The 24,014-nt window shown below is 43.3% G+C and overlaps 1 protein-coding gene across 10 annotated transcripts in view; it reads left to right on the forward strand.

The window, feature by feature from the left end:
- Positions 1-24,014, forward strand: part of PALM2AKAP2 (PALM2 and AKAP2 fusion) — a 263,373-nt gene that overhangs the window by 222,869 nt on the left and 16,490 nt on the right. For all 10 annotated transcript variants that reach the window (XM_057426043.1, XM_057426044.1, XM_057426046.1 and 7 more), the window contains one exon: positions 20,985-23,352. In XM_057426043.1, the coding sequence (XP_057282026.1) occupies positions 20,985-23,352 (2,368 nt within the window). The remainder of the gene's footprint in view (positions 1-20,984; positions 23,353-24,014) is intronic.

Raw genomic sequence — 24,014 nt, forward strand, 5'->3', positions numbered from 1 at the left:
GAATGTTTTAGTGCAATGAACTGAAGCTGGGTTTTAGACAAAGAATAGCCTGCCTGTACCTCCTAATCTATTGTACAGCTGCTTTTCAAGGAAAACGCAGTTCTTGGAATCCTGGTCTCTTGTGAAGTTTAGCCTCAGAATTGATGCTGTGACAGAAGAGACTTAATGTCAGTTGTCCATTCAAGCATCATCTTGCTTCTGAACAGCCAACTCTGTTGGCACTGGGTGATATTGAGGGGCAGGGGACTAAGGGTTTGGGGTGGGAGGGGCGAAGTCAGGGAAAAGGAGTCTGGACGGTCTTTTGCGTACCATAAAGTAATTCTGTTGCTGCTACTGTTGTTTAATAAACAGAGCTACCCTATTCAGAAAAACAGCTACCCTGTTAATAAAACGAATCAGTTATAATAGAACAAAATGCATATGTTTTGACATTTGCCAATCCATATTAAGAATAGAAGAAATGACAGCTGAGTAAGTACAGCAAAAGAAGCATTAAATGCAACTTGAAATACACACTTCTTTTCTAAGCTTGGGGCTGTTTGACGTACTGTAGTATGTCTTCTTGGTTTGTAATAGGCTAGTGATACTCAATTTATGTTGATAAGTTGCCCTGTGCTCCTTACTGGTCTTCTTCAGGTAAATGGCTGTCATGGTTTAAACACAGTCAGGCAACTCGTTCACTCACTCCCCCCCTTCTTTCCCTCCCCCTACTCCCAGAGGGATGGACAGGAGAATCGAAAAGAATGCAACTCCCACGGGTTGAGATAAGAACAGTTTAGTAACTAAGGTATGACACAAATCACTACTGCTACCACCAATGATAACAATGATAAAGGAAATGACAAGGGAAGAGAATACATCACCTCACCACCAGCCAACCGATAACTCGCCCCCCCCAGCCCGACCAAGCACCGACCCATACCTCCTCCAACGCCGCAGTCCCAGCCCTTCTGGGTAACTCCCAGTCACATCCTGGGCATGACGTGCTGTGGTATGGAATAGCTCTTTGGTCAGTTTGGGTCAGGTGTCCTGTCTCTGCTTCCTCCTGGCTTCCCCTCCTCCCTGGCAGAGCATGAGACTCACAAAGTCCTTGGCCAAACCAAAACATCATTGTTATCAGCTCTGTTCCCAAGCTGAAAGTCAAAACACTGCACTGCACCAGCTACCAAGAAGGGGAAAAATGAATGCTACTGCTGAACCCAGGACAATGGCAAATACCAGTGAGTGCTGTTCTTACAAAAACCAGGTGTTCTTTTGTTTCCTGACTTCTGAGATATCTCCTTTCTAATTTTCTCTATTCATGTTTAGCTAAAGTACTGTGCCTATTCAAGTCTATGGCAACCCTGCAAGAACCCCATACATTCTTGGGTTATGCATAGAAGAACTTACTGTAAGTCTGGTTTACTTAACATATTCAACAGCTGGCAATAGGAGGCTTTCTTCTGAAACCCCAGCTAAACTGCAGATAGCCTTAAAGCTTTCCTCTCTGACCTCAGACTTCTGCTTCCCTCAAAATTTGGTTGGTTTTCTATAAACATGGGGAAAGATTTGATTCCACTGAAGAAATCTTGATCCCCATAACGCTGAACTCTCTGTTTTGCTTCTGCTGGATATGTGACTCTTAAAGGTGGCACCAGAGTTAAGACACTGAGATATAGGCTGAATGAATGGAAATTAACAGGCATAACTCTTGACTCGCAAGACTGGGAGTTACCTAAACATTTTGCTCCGTTTTAAAACAAACATTTTTCCTTTAGTGATTTCAAAATTCCCAGGGATCTTTGTTTCCAGCCACCTTATCTAAACAAATCAAAACAAACGTTGTGCAAGGTTCCTTGCTACCACAACAAATGGTTTGCTTTTAACCACTTGGGTGGTTGTAGAGTGGACTTTTCACCTTGTCTTTTGTGTTCGCCTGAAAAACACCCTCAGCATGTAGGATCATAGAACAGTTTGGGTTGGAAAGGCCCTTCAAAGGTCATGTAATCCAACTCCCCTGCAATTAGCAGGGACATCTTCAACTAGGTCTGGCTCCCAAGAACCACATCGAGCCTGGCCTTGAATGTCCCCAGGGATGGCAGATCCACCACCTCTCTGGGCAACATGTGCCAGTATTTTACCACCCTCATTGTGAAGAGCCTTTCCCTTATGTACAGCCTGAGTCTCCTGTCTTTCAGTTTAAAGTCATCACCCCTTGTCCTGCTGCAACAGGACCTGCTAGAAAGTCTGTCCTCATCTTTTTTTAGGCCCCTTTTATGTACTGAAAGGCAACAATAAGGTTTCCTCAGAGTCTTCTCTTCTCCAGGGTGAATAAGCCCAACTCTCACAGCCTTTCCTCATAGGAGAGGTGCTCCAGCACTCTGATCAGTTCTGTAGTCCTTCTCTGCACCCTCTCTAACAGGTCCATGTCTCTCCTACAGGTCATCTCAAATCCTAACAATAGTTAAAATTGGCCTAGAGGAAGCTTCTTGAAATCACTTCGCACTTACAAAGAGGCAAGAGCCTGCACAGGACTGTTCGTGTCAGGCAGCTGAGAGGGGACTGCTGAGGTAACCCTTTGATGTCCATGCACACCTAGTACATGGGAGCAGGAAGCAGCTGAGGATGGCTTGCAGCAGGACAGAGTGGCTTCCTCTTGCTGCAAGTGTGGGTCAGGCTGGCTTGAATTACCTCACCTTTAACACTAAGGGGCTCATCTGCTTCCATACCTATCCTGTGAGGGATGCTGAAAAAGTTTACTGTGAAGTGACTGTAGTACATAGCCACAGGAGTCGCAGTGGCTGGCAGTGGTGGCATCTGCTGGCACAGGTTGTGACATGCAGTTTTCTCCCACCTCAGCACCCACAGCAAAAGCCTGTAGATAAGACCATGCTTTTGGGAGGTACTGAAAAAGCTGAGAAAATGCAGGAGGAGAGAGGAAGTGTTCCCGCTATATATGGCTTGCAACAAACCTAAGTAATTTGTCATTTCCGATTCCTTGTTTGCTTCCTAGAGTACATAAGGAGGTGAACAGCCAAATATTAACTGTAAGTGGAAAATGAAAACAAGTAAGTGGGAGGCTGTATGACTTTTCTAACTTGCTTTTCCAGCCATCATCTTTTCATGAAATGTTGCCGTCTCAGCCAGTTGGCATTTATGGCTCCAGCCCTTGTAATTTTGATAAGGTATTTTAATGTTTGCTGTGCTGGGGGTAGTAACCATGCCACGTGCTGCATTCTTTCTGAACGGAGAATGCCCTCAAGGTCCAGTTTTCATAGCAGTCAGGTGTGAGCACATCTTTTAAGAAGTTTAACCTGTTCAGCAAGGGAAATAAGAAGGATGAAGACCATATTTTGCCTTGGAAATTAATTTCAATATGAGTAGCATCAAGAGAGGTATTCTTTGAGTTGGGCTGACACAAACTCTTGGTTTTCACTAGGGTTAAAGGTTTCTGAGATGTGAGTCCTACTAACATTACCCAGTCCAGCTGCCAGCATTTATGTGAGTACAAGATCACATGGAGGCATTTTCTTTATGGAGAACTTTTAGCCTTTCTCCATCATGAGAAGACACAGTCCCAACAACAAGCAGTAACAGAGCCTGGCACTTGTCCCTTGCCCTGCGAAAGTGGACAGCAGCACAGCAGCTTCCCACTGCAAATTTCCCAGAAAATACAAAGCACTAGTGAAATGTAAGAGCTCTCTGCTCCCTGTTGAGGTTTAATGTGACAGTTGCCTCTTGGAATATATTTTGATGGCCATTCTTGAGTAATTCATGCTGAGCAGTTATTCTCCTGCTGCTATGGTAGCAGACCAGACTTTGTCTGAAAGGCGGGTGTCAGGTGGGGGTCTGCTTTGGAAGGGAGAGCTTTGAGGTGTGAGCAACCTGTCCAGGTAACCTGTTCTCAGAAATTGGTTTTATTTCTGTCTCATCCCTGTTGCCTTTATAAGCACAGCAGGCCTGGTTACAGCACCAGGGGAAATTAAACTGACAGAGCTAATTTGTTCTCATAAAATAAATAGAAGTGACCTTTGGGCTTAAAGCATCTGATTTCCGCAAAAGGAGGAGGAAGGACAATTAAGATTGCTCACCAGATTAAATTCTTTGTAATTGCTGGCTATCAAATAGCCACTTAAACATGAGGAAATATCTAAGAAAACTGTTGGGGTGTTTTTTTAGTTTCTTTTTTAATTATTTGTTGCGAGAAAGAATTCTGTCAGATTGGCTTCTCTGGCTTCTATGAGCCCTCTCTGATGAAAACTGAGAACTGGCTTGTGAGCAGATGTGACCTGACCCTCATCACAGATTGATGATGATAGCACAGATACCTGCTCTGAAAACTCCCCTCTCCTCATCTCTGCTCCCTGTATCTCCTCGCACCATGGGGGCCTACACAGAGAAAGCAGAAATGTTTAACCTGGAGGGAAAGCTGAAGACTGGAGCAATTCACTTAAATTCCAACCACCACTGAACCAGAGAGTGACAGGGCTGGCATTAAAAGCCTTTCTGTATTTTCTGTCTTTGGCAGAAAAGTCAGTCCCATGTACATGACATCCTTATTTATCTATATATATATATATATATATATATTTATATTTTTTTTTTCTCTGCTGGCTTGATAAGGTAGATTTATAGAGAAGATATTAAAAATGTGAAGGAGATCCTTAAAATGTTTATTAAACTTTAGCTGTTGCACGCTTAATCACCAGTTTTGCTTCCAGCAGCCAGCCTTGTGGAGCCCTTTTCGTATTACAGTCCCAGACAAACATCTGTGGAGGTAATATAGTTCGAAGATAATGAACTGAAATGGTGCTGTGGTCCCATAAGACCTTCCTTTGTGAGTAGGAAGCTTTGCTGTGATACAGAGGAGAGAGAGAACACTTTTCCTAATGAGGTATGTGCCATGAAAAGACTGCTGGTACAGAAAAAAGTAAGGGAATACTTCTGGTATATGTTTTTCATTCTGCTGTCACATGTCGTGAGTTTAGTAGTCATCTAAGGGTGCTAGTCTGACAGATAAAGTCAAAACAAACATACATATATATATATATATATATAAAGACAAATACACCTGTCTCTCTTTATCTGTGTTATCTCTCTGTGTATCTGGTCAGACAGGCAGGGTGTTTATTCCCTGAACCGGAAGGGGATGCATAAGAGGATTTGTTTGGTTTACCTTGAGCTTGCATATGCTTTCCATAAAGTGGAGCACCTCTTTTACCTTCAAGCACATGTTTCAAGAATAGAATTAGCTTTTTGCAACAGGCTGTAATGATAACCCCGTAGCTCAAGTGGTGCAGTTCTCTCCAGCATGGAAATGTCTTTGGGCTGATGGGGAAGCATCCGTGTCCTGCAGTAGCTGAAAGGGCTTGAGTTTACAAGACCACTATAGTATTGTGACTGCTTAATCAGGAGGTATAATACTGCAAATCTCTGTTTCTGCCACATTTTTAAAGAATTTGTGGCCCCTGCTTTGTTTAACCATAACTGCAAGTCAAAACCAGCAGCTAAAATCTGAGATGGCTTCTCCCAGAAATGCTGATATCACAGACTGTGCCCCACATCCAGTGTCTCATCATGTATCTTGAAGGTTCAGAGGAGGGCCGTTTTGAGTTAAAGAAGCCTCCCAAAGTCATGAGGCTCTTACAGAGAGCATGGTGTCACCTACATCTTTTTGTTTGACTGCTTGAGCTCTTGCTTACACATCTCATCTGCCTCTACAGGTGGCCTCCTGGCAGTGACAGAGCAGTCTTGTGTCCATTCAGCATAAAAGACTGCATATGACCTGCTATTTTGAGAGACAAAATTGGCTGCAGATCTGAGGATCAGATTGCTTGTCTCACACCAGCTTTTCACATACAAAGATCTAGCGGAAAAATCCAGAATCCTTGGCTTTAATGTGCATTTGTGTTGCACATTGGGAAGATTAGAGGCCTGAAACCTGTAAATCGCTTTGAAATGGTCCTTTTTTCTGGGATTGTAAGATCAGTATCACTATGGCTTTCATAATCACACTGGGGGAGTGTTCAAAACCCATGTAGATTAGTCCCTCAATGACCTCCAGGGCATGTGGGTCTTTAGAAGTTGGCAGGGAGAGTATGTAAGATAAATAGCTTGTGACTTTCTGCTCCTTCAGAGACCACAGGTGAAGCAGAGTTGCTTGTATTTCATATTTAGTTAATAAGGAGCTGTAGAAATTGCATTTTAAATCCATGCACTTTTATACAGAGTTTTATTTATATATGAGGTATTTATCCCTCATCATAGTGTAGAATTCTTGGATGATGCAAGTGTAAAAAAAAAAAAAAAAAAGGCAAAAAAAAAAGGCTAATAAAAGGCTAATATGGGTAAAGTTATAACTGTGTATTATAATATCCGGGCAGTATGAGAGGTTGTGTATGAAAGCACACAGTATTTCCTGTCACTTCATGCTCACCAAAGCCACTCTTAGTTTTATTTTGGGACAAGGATGTTAAGTGTCTTTTCTTTTTTTCCTGTGAGAGCCTTATTTCCATTCTGTTTTTGTAGAATCATTCTACAGGTGACAAGGAGATTCTTACCTACCCATTTTAAAACTGAAGAGGCTTGACTAGCCTTATTTAACATGACTCAGACAGGTGGTCAAGTACCAGTGCCTTCAAGGGCTGTCATGTAAAAAATGCATGTTCTTTTTCATCATTGCTGTTCTTTTCATCATTGCTAATAGAGGATGGCTGGGCCTTTCCTTTGCTGTGCTGCAGAAGTAGTGAGAAGACAGATGAATATTTCATGTAGTTCTTCAGGGAAGTAAAGTACATTATTCCAACTCTTAAGTTATGTCATCCATAGCAACATGTGTAAGGTGAATTCAAGCTATTTTAACCCAAAGTCCAGACTGCCTTTGCCTGGGATGCCTGTTCATCATAGCTCATGTTTTTAGCTTTAACTATTGAGTCACCAGGAAACCTAATCCAGGGGTACTCAAGTATCAGTAGCCCACAAGCAGCAGTAATGAACAAGGACTGTGTTGTAGAAAACATTGTGCTTTTTTTCTCAGTCACCCTCCCTTCTAATTTTATTTTATATTTTTATACATTCCCTGTCTTCAGTTCTTTTCCATGTGGCTGACACATTTCCTACAGTCTGGACATCACTGCCCTGACCTGAGTCTTGTGAAGCCGAAGGTGCCCTAAGCACATCAGTTAACTTGTAAGCCTCTTCTGTGGAAAGAATATAGTCAATTCTCTTCTTGTTTCCGAGTAGGTAAAAATTACTGCTAATTACTGCTTGGAGCTTGTGTCTTTCACAGTGGCCCTTCGTGTAATGGCTCCTTTTTCCTGCAAAGACAACCACATGCTGTGTTGTTGGGTTTTGCCTCCCCATTGTCCCCCACACCAACCTCCCCCCCCCAAAAAAAAAACAAACCTACAACTGTAAACCCTGCTTATGCTATCTGAAAACAGGTCTTTGGGGCTGTTTCCAACATGGTGCTTTTGAAGTGATCTCTCAAGAAGTGGCTCGGTTACAGGTTAAGTGATGTCCTGCGCTTTTTGAGCAGCATGCGCCGGCATTTTTCTTTTAAAACAGCCTCTTTGTGTGAATGGGCTGAGCCTGTAGGCTGCCTCTTTTTTAAACCAGCCCTCCCTCAGCCTGTGACATCACTGTCTTGTAACACGGCGGGGAAGGAATTTGACTTAATGAGCCAAAGAAAGTGAAGGCTGTTCTGGAAAACAACATTTTTTGGCTTTGCTTCAGAGTTTACAGGAACAGAGAGAGAGAATGGGTAAGCAGTGATTTCCGACCTATGACTTGTATCTTCATTGAGCCTTTATCATTCAATAGCGGGAATAGTACTTGCAATACCGTTTTTCCCTGTAATGGCTGTGGAATTCAAGGCTCTGAGGCTGGTCTGTTCATTGTAAACAGTCGTCAGAGCTTTCTGAAATTCACAACTTTTTACGTAGGTTAATACAGGAGAATATTGGTTCTAGGGAGAAAAGTTTGTTTTGTATATCCTGTGCATGTGATAACTAGGAAAACGACTCACATGTTCATTTGCTATATTCTTTAGGCAGCGCTTGCAAAGTGTTTGGCTGAATTCTTTGCTTGTTCTAGAGGCTTATGCTTCCCACTAGTTAAGTTGACACTGTAAAGCAAATTTCAGTTGATAAAGGGGCTTTTAAGTGTGTCTGCTCATCTCTTAGTTGTTTAGCACTGACGGAAATTAAGCGTGGTACTGAGAACAGACACATTTAGCAGCAACAGCATTCCTGGTTTCTGTAGCATTTGATGCACGCTGTTGTGGTAATTAGTTTATAGCCTCTGTGCATTCACCAGGATAGCACATTCTTGAGCTCCCAAGAAGTGAGGAAGAATATTTTAGGGTAATGTATCTGAAAGCCATGACAACACGATCTTTCATTCTAGCCTGTGCTTTGGTTTTTATGTACATAGCCTCCACAGCTGAAGTCCCATGCAGTCATTTCAAATACTGAAAAATGAGTTACTGCTTGTGTGATGGGCTAGTAAACAATACCCTTCTGAGCAGATCTGGTTAAGCCATTTCTGTCTGGTCTCCCTCTCCCCTAAAGTGACTCAAACGGAATGTGTCAGGCTTCTGTTTGTACAGAAATGTGAGGTGCTGCCTCCAGTTTAATGGGGAGCCTTTTTACAGCTGTTTAAAATACCTCCAAGTGAGTATTTCGTATCAGATAACAAATTGTCTGAGAAATACAGATGACAGTGTCTCTTAATGTAACAGCTTACTTGGTGTTAATGATCTCACTAACATTAAATTGATTAATATTTATTTTTGTTTCTATAAATACGGGAAAAAAAAAAACAAACAAAACAACAAACCCACAACTGAGGGACTGGAGCAGTCAGACTTTTCAAGCAGAGATGTTTGAGCTGGAATAGCCAATAAGCACCATTTCCCCCCACCATTATCTTAATTCTCCACTTGCTGAAAGAGCAAGTGATGAATGCCTTAATCAAATAATATCCTAATGTAGTCCAGATATGCTGTAGGTCATTTAATCAGTGGCTTTTCATCAGGAAAAGAAGGAATAATGAGCCTTTGGTTGGAAGAGGGGAGGGGAGCAGGGGCAGAAGGATGGAAAGTAGTAGGTGCTGAAAGGAAATTTCTTGTTCCCCAGGATTTCTCAGCTGCCTTTTTCCCAAATTAGGAAAAAATCCTATCCATGTCTCACTTTCAATGAAGTATTCTCTTGCAGGAGATAGTGAAATGACTGTAGTGCTTCGTTTGTGTTACGAGCAAACCTTAGATGAAGTTGCTATTTGCTCACAATGCCTAAGTCACATGGTAGGTCATATTTATAGCCTGGGGATAGCAATAACATGCGGAGAATTTAGCAACATCCTCCTTTTTAGAGGCTGTACACGTTTGGCCTCTTACTAGCAAAACTGTTCTGTAGACCCTGTAGTCTTGACTTCTTTTTCTGTTAAATATTACCTATTTGTTGCCCATTTATTGAAAAAGTATGGGAAAGCTTAATGATAGTGGTTTTCATTTTGTGGGTATGTGTCTTTCAGTGGGTACTTTTCTACATACACCATCCAGAAAGTTAAAATCCATGCATGCCCTTAGAGGAAAAGCCCTGTGAACTGCTGTCCAATGACAGTTAAAAGGTTTTGGCACTTGTGTAAAATCTCTGTCTTGTAGACGAAATGCTATTTTCACCGTGGTGTGTTTCTGGGAAAGGGGACTGAGTGAAAGCATTTTTGTGTGGTGGTTTCCTGATGGGCTCTGAGCATGGTGACACATTGGAGTGTGATTCAGGGCAGGTGGCGTGCCAAGCTTTTGTTGGAGAGCGCATAACGCAGCTATTGGCAGAGATTTCAGTTACATCCTTTGATCATCATCATATTTTCCCCCTCCTTGATTATGTAATTCAAGTGACTTTTGAGGTACAACTAGGGTAGATTTCCTCTTTCTTAATGTCCTCTCAGTTTTCCTTTGTCAAGGTTCCAGTGACCTGGTTTTGCCTGAGTCTGGAGGTAACGGCCTAAAACATATTTTGGCTAAAGCTAAATATAAATTCGGCCCTTTTTAAGCCACTGCATAGAGACGCTTTTAATGGGAAGTTCTAGGGATCTCTAGCTTCAAAATAACCCCATTTCCTTGAAAAACTGGAAAGAAGGCAATCCATAGAGTGCTTAGCCAGCTGGTTGTTTCAGCTGTGGAGCTCTAACCCTCCCAAGCCTCACTGTCTGCAGTGAAATGGAGGTCGAAGGAGGTGATCCTGCCCCTCTACTCTGCTCTCGTGAGACCTCACTTGGAGTATTGTGTGCAGTTCTGGTGTCCTCAACATAAAAAGGACATGGAACTGTTGGAACAAGACCAGAGAAGGGCCACGAGGATGATCAGAGCTCAAGCACCTCCCGTATGAAGACAAGCTGAGAAAGTTGGGGCTGTTGAGCCTGGAGAAGAGAAGGTTGCGTGGAGACCTCATAGCAGCCTTCCAGGATCTGAAGGGGGCCTATAAGGATGCTGGGGAGGGACTCTTCATTAGGGACTGTAGTGACAGGACAAGGGGTAAGGGGTTCAAACTTAAACAGGGGAAGTTTAGATTGGATATACGGAAGAAGTTCTTTACTGTAAGGGTGATGAGGCATTGGAATGGGTTGCCCAGGGAAGTTGCGAATGCTCCATCCCTGGTGGTGTTCAAGGCCAGGTTGGACAGAGCCTTGGGTGACATGGTTTAGTGTGAGGTGTCCCTGCCCGTGGCAGGGGGGTTGGAACTAGATGGTCTAAAGCTCCTTTCCAACCCTAACTATTGTATTCTATGTAAATAAGCATTGTCCTGCTCTTTGTGCGCCAGGAAGAGCAGGCTGCTCTCAGGTGAGACATGCCTGCACCATGCAGTTACCCAGGCATACTTTTGTTAAAGGAGATTTTGCTGTGACAGGTCTTAACCTAATGGGTTAGAGCAGCTATAGCAAGTCGTACTGATAGAGGCAAAGCATCAATAATAATTCTTAACCTTCTTCAGCTCTCAAAGAGAGATGGGTGTTTAGACTTTTTTCATATTTCTGAACATAATTTGTTCCTTTAGCCCTCCCTGCAGCATTACTCCTAACTGTCAAACTCCAGTAGATCTTGAACACTGGTGCCCTTTAGAAGTGCAGCAAGTATTCATTAGGCTTTAGGAAATATTTAAAAGTGGTAAGATCTGCAGCAGCTGGCGTTTGTGAAGCAGATACATGAAAGAAAGCAAAAAATAATCTTAGGTATTCTTTGCAAAGGTTTGTAGGTGTTCCCTTCAGTTAAAGCATTCGGTTCCTACTGTATTGCCCTTGAAAGTAAATGGTGAGAAAGCTCCACCATAGAAATAATGTATCTTTGTTCAGAAAATGTATTTATGAAAGTTTTACAGAACTGTATCTGCCAGTGACAGAATCTATATCCTCAGAAGACTTCAGTACTAATACATTTCAGAAAGCCTACTTGTGCACTTAGAACAGGTTTATCTCTGTTCCTCCGATGTATTAGAATAGTTTTCCTAGCTGCCATAAGATCTGTTTGGAGAAGGAGTGAACTGTGTGGCCTTTTGTCTCCATTTGCTACTTTCCTCCTGCCCTGCCTATCCCAAATTCCTTCCTCAGAAGGTCCCTTTCTCAAGATGATTAATATGCCAGTATTTTTCTCTAGGTCTTGCATTTAAAGAGGAGGGTTGTAGCTCCTCCATTCTTTAGATGGAACAGGAACCCCCTGTCCCCAGTGAAAAATGAAGGAATTTTGGAAATCCCCTTGTCTCTTTGTTTTTTCCATGCAAGTGACCGTAAAGGTCACCCTTTCCTTGTGCTGACATTATCTATATGGGTTAGAGAGTATTAAAAGCAAGGCTTAGTTTAGCATCCTTTCCCCTCCCCACTGGGATTAGATCATGCTTTATCAGAGCAATTTTTCCATCCTCTCAACGTGTGATGCGCAGATTTCAGTGCAGTGTTTTGTGAAATAGTGATTTTTTTTACTTTTTTGTTTAGTTGGTTGGTTTTTGTGGGTACATTTGAAAGCCAAGTTCTGCTCAGCTCAGTATCCACATAGGGCACTCTGTTAAACTGAACATTTTTCTGTCCTGATTCACACAGAGAGACTAGACTTGGAATTTCTCTGCTTTACTTAACATCAAACCAGAGGCTGAACATGAGAGAGTGCTACTAGCATTAGAGCTGTGAGATCTGAGCTCCAACCCACCAGCAGTGACTGAGGAAAACCTGTCCAAGTGGATTCTCCAAATGCAGGGGTTCATGGTATAGGGCCTTACCTGTGACTTTAGCTGTGAAGAAGAAATTCTTCCTCTGTTCCTTAAGGATTGTATTGTTCCTTGTATTCTCCGCCAGGTAGTGGATGATTTTCTGATTGTATAATGCTCCTTATGTGTTAGTTCGATGTGGTGTTCTTCATTTCCTCCAGCAAACTGTTGCACTTTCTTAGGTAGCATTGGAGACTGCTTCAGGAGATTGTATTTACCATTTTAAGTGAATTAGCACCACACTCTCTGTAAATCAAATATTCCAGCTCTTGGAAGCATTCAGTCTTGTTTCAGCAAAGACAGATTTTAGAGACAAGCCACAGGAAAGCCTTAGGAAAAACACAAAGGTAAAAAGTACTAACCATCTGTGGTGTCGCAGTTGATTAATACTCTTAACTCATTTGTATTGACCTGGAATCTAGTGCTGTGTCTCTGCAGCACTGGTTTATCTCCCATGCTCTCACACAGGGCCTATTATCATGGTCATTCTGTCCTAGGGAACTGAGTGAAGTGATAGAAGAAACAATACTTAACTACATGTTTTTCTTTTGAGATAGAAATCAGTTTGTAAGTGACCGATTTATAAGAACATCAGGAGTGGGATTTCAACTGATGAGAATGATGAGAGAAACGTTTTGCTGGATGAAATGCTTTCTTATGCATGCATTTACTGCCCTAATTCAGTTGCACTTTCAGGCTGACCTACATTACAGAGCACAAGAGAATCATCTTTTGAATGCAGGTTCTTGTACCTGAAATCGTATTAGTACCAATTTACTTATCTCTTGGGTACAGAGAGTATTCTGGAACTCCTCAGGGCATCCGCTTATGTGGGTGCTGATAGAAAACTGGGGAGCGGGGTTAGGGTGTGACAGTACAAAACATTCAGAAGCTGCAGCTTCTGAATGAAAGTTTAATCAGAGCTTCCTGTAATTTCAGAATTTCAGGATCTTGATTACTGTAGAGCTAAATGGAGCTTTCACAGCAAAGCTAACCAGCCCCAAACACTAGTATCCGAGTCTACTCCACTCAAATATATACTGCTTTCCCTATTGCCAGCTATGTAACCATCATAATACATTATAATAACCTCTGTGATGTTTTTTCTTCATCAGAAGTGGTATTTCTTTTCATTCAGAAGTTAGCAGCCTTTTGTCCCTAGATACACGTTTCCATATAAATCTCTTTGTCCATACAGGTTCTTCATGCAATTATACAGTTTTTTGCAGGAATTAAAATATTTTATAGAAAGTAGCCAGCCTTTTTAGTTGCTGGTTTTTTGTTTGGTTTTAGTTTTGGTTTGTTTTGTTTTTTTTTGGGATGGGGCAGTTGTTTTGTTTTCTCCTGTTAACAGTATTTGAAGTCCAGTCATTAGGTTTGCAAATTCTTCACAGAGAGAATAGATCTGTATTTTTAAGGAGTTAAGAGAAAATAACTGGTGTAAAGGAACAGTTGGCTTCCTACCTTAGAAAAACTGCTTCCAATTCATACATCTTGGAGTTAATGGGAAGTGGCAAGGGTTATTCCAGAGTTGGATCCTGGCTTACTCAGGAAAAAACTTCAGCTGTTTGTTACTGATGGCACAGAAAATACCAGACAGATGTTTTGAAAAATTCAGTATTGTTCATTAAGTGCTAGTCATTAAAATATCCAACCATGAAAAATATGTTTATCATTAAAGTATTCATAATTTTGGGGTGATTTTTCTCCATCCTTAACGTGTTACAGCAGCAAAATAAGATTGGACTTTGATTTGATGAAGTTTTATAGCGTATCACATGGGGAAGCTGAAGCCTGTGGCTCAGCTGGAATGAAAAATAATATTGCAAAGCATTTCCCATGCTTTCTGAGAAAATTCAATCACAGCTCCCTCTCTAAAAGAGACAAAAAGGGACACACAGAAAACCACTCAGAAAATGCCACAAAGCAAGCTCTCCAAGTAGCCATTTGTTAGGGCACTCTGTCCCCACATCCCTTATTATTGTACTCCAAAAGAGCCCCCCACTGCTTCTCAGGGAGGTGTTAAGAAGTTGCATTGATTTTTAGACTGCACTCTTGTGATTTCTGAAGTGCTTAAAAGGAGATAAGCCAGGTTTTCTTCAAGAAAATTTGCTGTTGTACTATCTGGCTATCTCAGGCAAGTCTAAGAGCATAGAGAGCTACTTACAGAGAATGTCACTGTGACACCCAATGGTAATACATTTTAGTCTTTGGAAATAGTTTCCATCTGTGTTTTGAAGACACCATGTAGTGCACTGTGAGAGGAACAGGCCAGGTTTTGCTTTTTGTGTGCGAGTACAATTACGAATGGAGCTATTCAAGGTAGAGCCAGCATGTGCCTGACATGTCATAAATTCAGTGAAATTTGGCAACAGGTTTTGGAGATCTTTTTCTTCTTTTCTGAAACTTGAACTTTATCCAGTTTATTAAGTGAAAATTTAAATAAACTTTTTAAACCCTTCAGAGTCAGGATAAAAATATCAGGAAAAATGGGGCCTTTTCACACAGGAGAAAGAAGACAACACTTTGGATTTGAGTTTTTCAGTGGATTTTCTTTATTTTTTTATGAAAAATCATAGTTCCTGTAGGTAGTGTTAGTAGAAATTCCCTTCCTTCCCTTGAGGCCCACATCAGCAGTGCGTCCTTTTCTTCCTCAGTTCTGGGATCTTTTTGAAGAGTTTTTTTCTGCTTCTGCTTTCTCTCAGCTCCCCTGAAAAGGAAATTTCCAAAAACAAAGTGTTTGGCCCATTTCTTCATACTGCTTTCTGCAGAGGTTCCCACCTGTAGCATCTTGTCCCTCCAGAAACAGGCGCTATCGCCTCGTTTTTGGAGGTGTATGAGTTGGCAGCTGCCCTTTGAGAGTCTGCTGTGGGAGGGAGCAAGTGAGTACACCAGCCAGCATGAAACAAGAGCCATCACAGTGGTTTGGGCTGTTATTCCCATCTGGGATGAGGTGGGATGGTGGCACCTTTCCGAGCACCGGTTGAGTGGTAGTGAGCAATGAACTGTGAGGGATGCATCCTAGCACCTTGTACAATTCTGCTTTTGCTTTTCTTGCTCGTTAAGAACTACAATATTTCCTTCTCATACCATTCTTCTACAGAAAACAACTTAGTTACGGAAATATTTGCAGTTGCTAGCAAGAGTGAAGCTGTACCTGTGTTGGGTAGGGGGTTTGTTGCTGTACAGGGTGGCCATCTGGAAGTGCGAGGTGCAAATAACTTCTGTATCTTTGCAGTGCTTGTGGTGGCTCCATCTGTGACACAGATGGCGACTGCGTTCTTCAGAAGGGTGAGCTGAATGAAAGCAGATGCTCTCTTGAAGGTTTGCCAGACTCAGCCCCCTAGTAAATCCATCATTTGGTTCCTCCTCCATTGCAAAGAGACTTTGAAGAGGCAGGCCAAGACAAGAGGTGGAAAGGGAGAAGATGATTGACATGAGCAGGGAGGTGTGGATTAGCCAGTCAACCATATGCAAATGTGATTTTAGCTACGCTATTGTACTAAACCTGCTAGAGGAATAGCGGGCCCAAGAGTTAGATCCAAGAGCAGAGGGAGAGGGGAAAGAATTGAGCAAACCACTGCCCCAGTGATGAGGCAGTGGGAGTAGAAGCAGGTGCAGTACAGGACATCTTCAAAGGAAGATAGAAGCCTGAGGAAATGGAAATTGTGTTATAGGTTTTTTAAGCCGTTAAATGTTTTTAGCTGTCTGATCTTTTCCTCTGCCCCTGACCACTGTTGCTTCGGAAGAATGTCAGCGTGGCTCAGAAGGATTGCCTCCCACTTGTTGTCATTTTGCATTTTGAGTTGCATCAAACAAAGAACGGCACTGGCATTACATTTGCTGGGTCTTGCTAGTAGCACACCCACATTTTTTTTCCTCCTAGAAGAGTTGATTGCCCAAACACTTACACTTTTGTAGATGAAGAATTCAGCCAAGGAGGAAATATGCTAATAATTCTCCAAGCTGCTAATAACTGCAGTTTACTAAAGTGCAGCAGCATTGTACAAGTAACACTAATTACCCAGTTGCATCTTGACTTAAACAGAAATGAATGCACATTCAGAGACTGTGTAAACATAGCAGTAACTTCTGGAAAATCTGAGTCTAGATGAGCAGTGTATGGGAATCGCTGTACGCTGTATTGCTGACTACAATTGATGTTGAATGCAGTCCTTTCCCCATTTACAGGCCTTTGTAATGGTGCAGGCTTTGAAAAGCTGCCTCCCTGTAGGCAGCAAATATAAAGCTGCTCTTACATACTTATCACTGTGGAGCAAAAGTAGCCCCCCTGGCAAGCTTGCCTCCTTCTGCCAGACAGCTGAGGCAGGGGGTCTGTATGTGTTCCACTGCCCTCCTACTCCAAGCCTCCACCCACCCCTTGTGTCAGTTAACCTGAACCAGCCCTGTTAAGAAAAGCTTAGTTTTGTCAGCTGCTTCCATCCTTATGATCTCAGTTATCTTCAGGTAACTCATTAGTAGATTGACTTCTGCTCCTCACTGGATTGTCTGAAGCATACTCTTATTACCATGACCTCACAAAATTGTCCCCAGACTCTGCCAGAACGTGTTAAGGGAAAAACTGGGTGTTTTTTTCAATACAATTTTTTTTTACTCCTCTGGTGTTTCTCCCTGGCTTCTCTGCCATGCTGGGAACCCTCCTCCTTGCTCAGTTGCTAATCCCCTGCAAAAAAGGGCTCTCCCTCCCATATGTAGCCATGTTTCCTTGTAGCTTTTATGACAAAATTGTCTAGCTTAGTACACAGTTACATGTGTCGCACCAATTTCATAAACACATGCACTTTCTGAATTATATAATGTCATAAATGTGTGCCCTGATTAGATAGTTATAGATACATGCCTTAATTGTTCGCTATGGATAACAGCTGTGAGAGGATGGGCTGGCAATCATAAGAAAGTGGTACAGTACTGCATCTGTGGTTCTGTTCCCTAACTTGAATGCCCAAATGTGGCATGATCTGAAACAGTTGATACATTAAAGCAGTGATGGAAGTAGACATGCTGTAGTAAATAGGGTCTCTGGGACAATCAAGGGCATATTCCCAGCTCCATGGCATGGAGATACTAGAAGCACAGGATCAGGGGGCCCTTCAGCTCTGGAGTGGTTCAGCAGGCAGAAGTCTTTAAGTGGCTGTGGTGCATAGCTTCATTACGTGATTTTCTGCATCCACAGAAGATATGTTCTGACAGCCACAGGTTAGCCACCAATGTCGCCTAGTGACAGATTAGAAGCAAACGTTAGCCGGAGCATGATGAACTTCTCATGGTTTGTGTGAAAGACAGCCAGCAGTCCTGCACTGGTGCTTATGTCCCTCTGCGGGGGCTGCTCCAGGAAGTAACATTTTGCACTGGCTGTTCTGTGTTTTTTAGCAGAACATCTGCTTTCTTGAATATGTCCTTAATAGGACTAAAGAAACTGGCCACGTTTAGATGTTTAAATGGTGAAAAATGTAATATGCTTTACGAAGAGCCATGCTAGAAACTTCAGCTGCAAGATTTCTAGGTTCAACAGAAAGTAAAATGAAAGTAGAAGCAGTGAGGTATATCAAGTGTAATACATAGACAAAAGCAGGTTGGTTCTTTGTTTGTTTTTAAAGGTTATCCCAAATATTTAAGCACAGTTAAGAAGGAAATACCTAATGGCTGGAGCCAGCATGTCTTTGGCTGTGTACAACTACGTAGACAGAAAATTTTCCAAGTGCTTTTAGAAAGAGAGCTTTTCTGTCTGGCTGGCTGTAATTCCTTAAGGTGCATTAAATGCATTTTACTGCCTGTATATAAACCCAGAGGCAATGTGATTGTTGAGGTCACTGGTAGGTGTCATTGTGCTCCTAGCTGATCGTCTTCTGATGCAGTGTGTATTAATAGCACACAGGATAAGGGACAGCAAGGGCAGGAGTGACTAGCAGGCAACAGTGCCATTGTTGTTGGCTGCTGATTTCACAGGGCTCAAATTCTTTTTAAAAAATGATGTTGAAAACACCCTCTTCTTTTCTTTCGGTGTGGTTTTTTTTTTTTTTTTTTTTTTTTGCCTTTCAGGAGGGAAGAGTTATTGAGAAATTCATTGACATATTCCTAGCCAAATCAGAGGTTCCTTCATACTTAGTCACAGTAAGTTCAGTGACCGGTAAAATCTGTCCGTACCTGAACATAAGTAGGGTTTCTTTCAATACCCTCCTTGAGAGCAGAGGCAACACATCAGGGAGAAGTATGAATCCAGTACATCTGCACTACAGATCAAAGCAGTGGGAGGCAGATCTTGACTCCAGTCCCTGTCATGCTCCTTGTGGTGGTCTTCATGCCATGGGAGTTGCAAACACTTCCTGTCTCCCAGGTCCAGGTGTGTGTGGGTTTCCATGTGGGATGGAGAAGGACCTTGAGTCTTCCCAGAATGATGTAATTCTACCCTGTCTTTGATGACCAGGAGTGACCCACTAAGAAATGAACATTGGCTGCTGTTCTCATGTCCTTTTTTCCTAACTTGGGATGACTCGCCTACTCTTCCTGCATGTTAGCATCTGTGTCTGTAAAACAGGGGCAGTAATACTTTACATCTGTAGAAGCATTGTGAGATTTAGAATCATAGAATGGTTAGGGTTGGAAAGGACCTTAAGATCATCTAGTTCCAACCCCCCTGCCATGGGCAGGGACACCTCCCACTAAACCATGTCACCCAAGACTCTATCCAACCTGGCCTTGAACACCACCAGGGATGGAGCATTCACAGCTTCCCTGGGCACCCGTTCCAGTGCCTCACCACACTAACAGTAAAAAATTTCTTCCATATATCCAATCTAAACTTCCCCTGTTTAAGTTTTAACCCATTACCCCATGTCCTATCACAACAGTCCCTAATGAAGAGTCCCTCCGCAGCATCCTTATAGGCTCGCTTCAGATACTGGAATGCTGCTATGAGGTCTCCACGAAGCCTTCTGTTCTTCAGGCTGAACAGCCCCAACTTTCTCAGCCTATCTTCATACGGGAGGTGCTCCAGTCCCCTGATCATCCTCATGGCCCTTCTCTGGACTTGTTCCAACAGTTCCATGTCCTTTTTATGTTGAGGACACCAGAACTGCACACAATACTCCAAGTGAGGTCTCAAAAAAGCAGAGTAGAGGGGCAGGATCACCTCCTTCGACCTGCTGTTCACCCTCCTTTTGATGCAGCCCAGGATACAGTTGGCTTTCTGGGCTGCGAGCACACACTGAAGCCGGCTCATGTTCATTTTCTCATCAACCAACACCCCCAAGTCCTTCTCCACAGGGCTGCTCTGAATCTCTTTTCTCTGCCCAACCTGTAGCTGTGCCTGGGATTGCTCCGACTCAGGTGTAGGACCTTGCACTTGGCATGGTTAAACTTCATGAGGTTGGCATCAGCCCACCTCACAAGCGTGTCCAGGTCCCTCTGGATGACATTCCTTCCCTCCAGCATATCAACCGAACCACATAGCTTGGTGTCATCGGCAAATGTCCTGAGGGCGCACTCAATCCCACTGTCCATGTCACTGACAAAGATGTTGAACAAGACCGGTCCCAACACCGATCCCTGAGGGACACCCCTCATTACTGATCTCCAGCTGGACATTGAGCCATTGACCACAACTCTTTGTGTGTGGCCATCCAGCCAGTTCTTTATCCACTGAGTGGTCCATCCATCAAATTGATGTCGCTCTAATTTAGAGACAAGGATGTTGTGCAGGACAGTGTCCAACACTTTGCACAAGTCCAGGTAGATGACATCAGCTGCTGTACCCCTGTCCATCAATTCTGTAGCCCCATCATAGAAGGCCACCACATTGGTCAGGCAGGATTTCCCCTTAGTGAAGGCATGCTGGCTGTCACCAAGCACCTTGTTGTTTTTCATGACCCTTAGCATGCCTTCCAGGAGAGTCTGCTCCAAGATTTTGCCAGGCACAGAGGTGAGACTGACTGGTCTGTAGTTCCCCAGGTCATCCATTTTCCCCTTCTTGAAAATGGGGGTTATATTTCCCTTTTTCCAGTCATCAGGAGCTTCACCTGACTGCCAGGATTTTTCAAATATGATGGAGAGTGGCTTAGCAACTTCATTTGCCAGCTCCCTCAGGACCCGTGGAGGGATTTCATCAGGTTTGTCCATGTTCAGGTTCTTAAGATGATCTCTAACCAGATCCTCTCCTACAGTGGGCCCAAGGTCTTCATTCTCACAGGGCCTGCGTCTGCCTTCCAAGACTTGGGTGGTGTGGTCAGAGCATTTGCCAGTGAAGACCGAGGCAAAGAAGTTGTTAAGGACCTCAGCCTTCTCCAGGTCCAGGGTAGCCAGTTCTCCTGATAACTTTCCTTCAGGTGCAGAAAGCATTTTTAAATTACCAAGATGACAGGTATTTTGTGCTGTTTATGCAAACCCTTGAAGAACCTAAACAACCAAGTCATTATAACTTGTAAATCCAAAGCTCATTTTTTAGTAGCAAACAAGGACACAGGCATGAAATAATGATAAAGTGAGTATGGTAAGCCCATGGGAGATACTTAAATGAAAGTTTGTTGGTTTAGTGCCTTGTCCAGCTTGTCATAAGGTAACTTTCTGGTTTTTTATGTTAATGATTTGCCTTGCTTTCCCACACTCTGAGGGGCTGCTTTAATCTCAAGTTTGAGAAGTGCTAGGAGTTGCTTTCCAGATGGTGTTTACTCTGCAAAAATTAAAATGTTGCTTTTTAGGACTTCATCAAAGTTTTGTTCTTTTTTATTTTAGAAATCTTCCAGAATCCCTGAGGATGACATCAGGTTGAGAAAAGATAGAGACCAAAACTGTGCCAATTTCTTGGAGCCAGCTACTGTGCTTGCTACAAAAGAAGAGAAAATGGAAATTGAAGTTCCAGTTTCTGAACATAAAAACATCACCACAGTGGCTTCACCACATCCCATAGACAATCCAACACATTTCTTTTCCTCTGCTGCCAGCCACAATGGTCTTAAGGAAAGGCACGAATCTCTGGACAGTGAAGTTGCTAAGGAGATCAGATACCTAGATGAAGTGTTGGAGGCAAATTGCTGCGATTCTAGTGCAGATAATCCCTTTAATGGGACATCCTCCCCTGAACCAAGTGCAGTCTCCATTATGGATGGCTCAGGAGCATCTGTTAATGTCAATAATAGTTCCACTCCCAGTGAAAGGGAGGAAAATGTAGCTGTCAAGCAGACACCTTTGGTAGTTGAACCAAGTGAAGCTAGCATAGCACATGAGAACCTGAAATCTAATGGCCATTCCTTCAGTGAACTGAAAGATGACGCTAGGGAGAGTCTGAAGGTGCCAGGAAGTCCTGCTTCTTCAAACAGCTCTAGAAGATCCTCTAAGGATGGAGAGACAGCTCTTACAACCCTTAAGAAAGAAGCAAAGTTTGAACTACGAGCCTTCCATGAAGACAAAAAGCCCTCAAAGCTCTTTGAAGATGAGGAAGAGAAGGAAAAATACAGGGTTCGCAAAGTGAGATCATCAGAGGAAATGATGGAACTTGAAAAGGAAAGAAGGGAACTTATTAAAAGCCAGGCTGTCAAGAAAAACCCCAACATTGCTGCCAAATGGTGGAACCCTCCCCAAGAGAAGACCCTGGAGGATCAACTGGATGAAGAGCATCTGGAGTCCCACAAGAAGTACAAGGAGCGCAAGGAGAGACAGCAGCAGCAAGGTGCAACATCCTTTGTACCACCAGAGCCAGTCACTATCAAGAAAGAGGATATTGTCACAGAGCAGATTGACTTCTCAGCCGCCAGAAAGCAGTTCCAGCAGATGGAGCATTCAGGGCTGTCTCAGGGCCAGGCCCCACTGAGGCGCTCAGGAACACCCAAAATGTTCTCCATCAAACCCTTCTGCAAAAGCCTCAATTCTTCTCATGTTGATAGGCCACTGTCCTCTGTGACAAGACCCATTTCAGTGTGTGGGCCAGCAGGACAGCTGGAGGGGAACAGTGCCACTGTTGTCAAAGCACAGAAGGTCTCCTGTACCTCAGAAGATGATACGAGTACTCAGACTACAACTGCTGACCCAGTAAGAGAGTTACCATGCACTGATAGCTCCAGAGCTGGACAGGCCTCGAAGCTGTGGGCAGAAGATGGAGAATTCATGAGTGCAAGAGCAGTCTTTACAGTGGTGAAGGATGATGGACAGGGCATGCTAGACCAGTTCCCAAAGTCAGGCAGCGCCTCTTCTCCTCCAGAGGAGCTTGACTCCGGCTTGGATGACTTGTCTGTCAGGTCTCAGGATACCACCGTCTTGGAGACCCTTTCCAACGACTTCAGCATGGATAACATCAGTGACAGTGGTGCTTCCAATGAGACCATGAGTGCTCTGCAGGAAAGCTCGCTGGCTGATTTCTCCCTGCCGCAGACCCCGCAGGCTGACACTCCAGCAGAGTGTAGGGGTGAAGGCATCTCTAAGTCATTCAGCGACCCAGGCTGCGACTCAGCCTCCTCTGCCTTGGCAGACTCCATGCTGATTGATGACCAGCTGGAGTACCATGCTGACCTGCTGGTTCAAAACGCCATCCAACAAGCCATAGCCGAGCAGGCGGATAGAGCAAGCTGCAGGAAAGAAGAAACCCCAGTGGAGAAAGAGGTCTCGGTCGAAGAGCAGCCAGCCACCACTGGGCCAGCTCCAGCCTCCAGGGGGCAGCAGAACCCAATGTTTGAGCCACCCCAGGTGTCCTCACCTGTCCAGGAAAAAAGGGACACCATACCAAAGATTTCAAAAGAGGAAGACTCAGGACTCAGGGAAGGGAAGAGTTTGCAGCAGTCTCCTGTGTACTCCGCCAACCAGCCGTTCCTTGTGGAGGAGAACAGGTATGAAGTCAGCTATTTCAGCAAGTATTCAGAGGCAGCTGAGCTGAGGAGCACAGCTTCCATCCTGGCCACGCAGGAATCTGAAGTGACCGTGGGCCCTTTCAAGTTAAGGTCAAGGAAGCAGCGGACTTTATCGATGATAGAAGAAGAGATCAGAGCTGCCCAGCAACGAGAAGAGGAGCTGAAGAGGCAGCGGCAAGGTCTGCAGATGGCACCAAGCCCTGTTATAAAGAGCGCACCACCCATGCCCACCACCAAAACTGTGTCTTACAAAACTGCACCAGGTAAGAGCTCAAAGTGTCAAAGGGGAAGTATAATGAGACTGAAGGGTCAGGTCAGATTTCGGTTTATGTCATTTTTGAATGAATACATCATTTTTCAGGGACTGAAGGGTTGTCATGACTTCATCTGCCTGGAAACTGCAAGTGGAAGGAGAGCATGGGAATACCCAACTTTGTCTGTTACCATTCCTTTGGAAATCTTTGGTGTTTTTTTTTTTCCCCAAATGTAACACAGAAGTATTTTATATAACCTGCTGTCATTAAGAAAACCTGTGCTCTATTTGTCCTCATGACATGTTTATCACTGCTCGGACCACCCACTGAAATTTACCATAATCACAAGAAAGGACAGCAGCAGTTTTGGCAGCTTTGTGGATATTTAAAAGACAGCCATACAAAGCCTTTTTAAACAGGCTTTCTGTTCTCTTTCACATCATTAAAGAAGTGCAAAGGTAGTGGAGATTTAGAGTTCTTAACGTTTTGCCTCAGATTTATTTTTGTGTGTGTTTTGCTTTCTGTTTCAGGTATTTCTTGATGTTATTAATGATCTTTTCTGGTAAAAAGTTCTCCAGAGCTGTGAGCAGCCGTGTGTTTCAGCTGGTGTCGTTTATTACTGAATTAAGCAGGTGTCACAGACAAAACGTTTAATAAATTCAGTAGAAGTC

The sequence above is a fragment of the Pezoporus wallicus genome, unplaced genomic scaffold (assembly GCF_028554395.1).
Source record: "Pezoporus wallicus isolate ANWC-B61680 ecotype Strahan unplaced genomic scaffold, APGP_CSIRO_Pwel_v1 scaffold_8224, whole genome shotgun sequence".
NCBI classification, from domain to species: Eukaryota; Metazoa; Chordata; class Aves; order Psittaciformes; family Psittacidae; genus Pezoporus; species Pezoporus wallicus.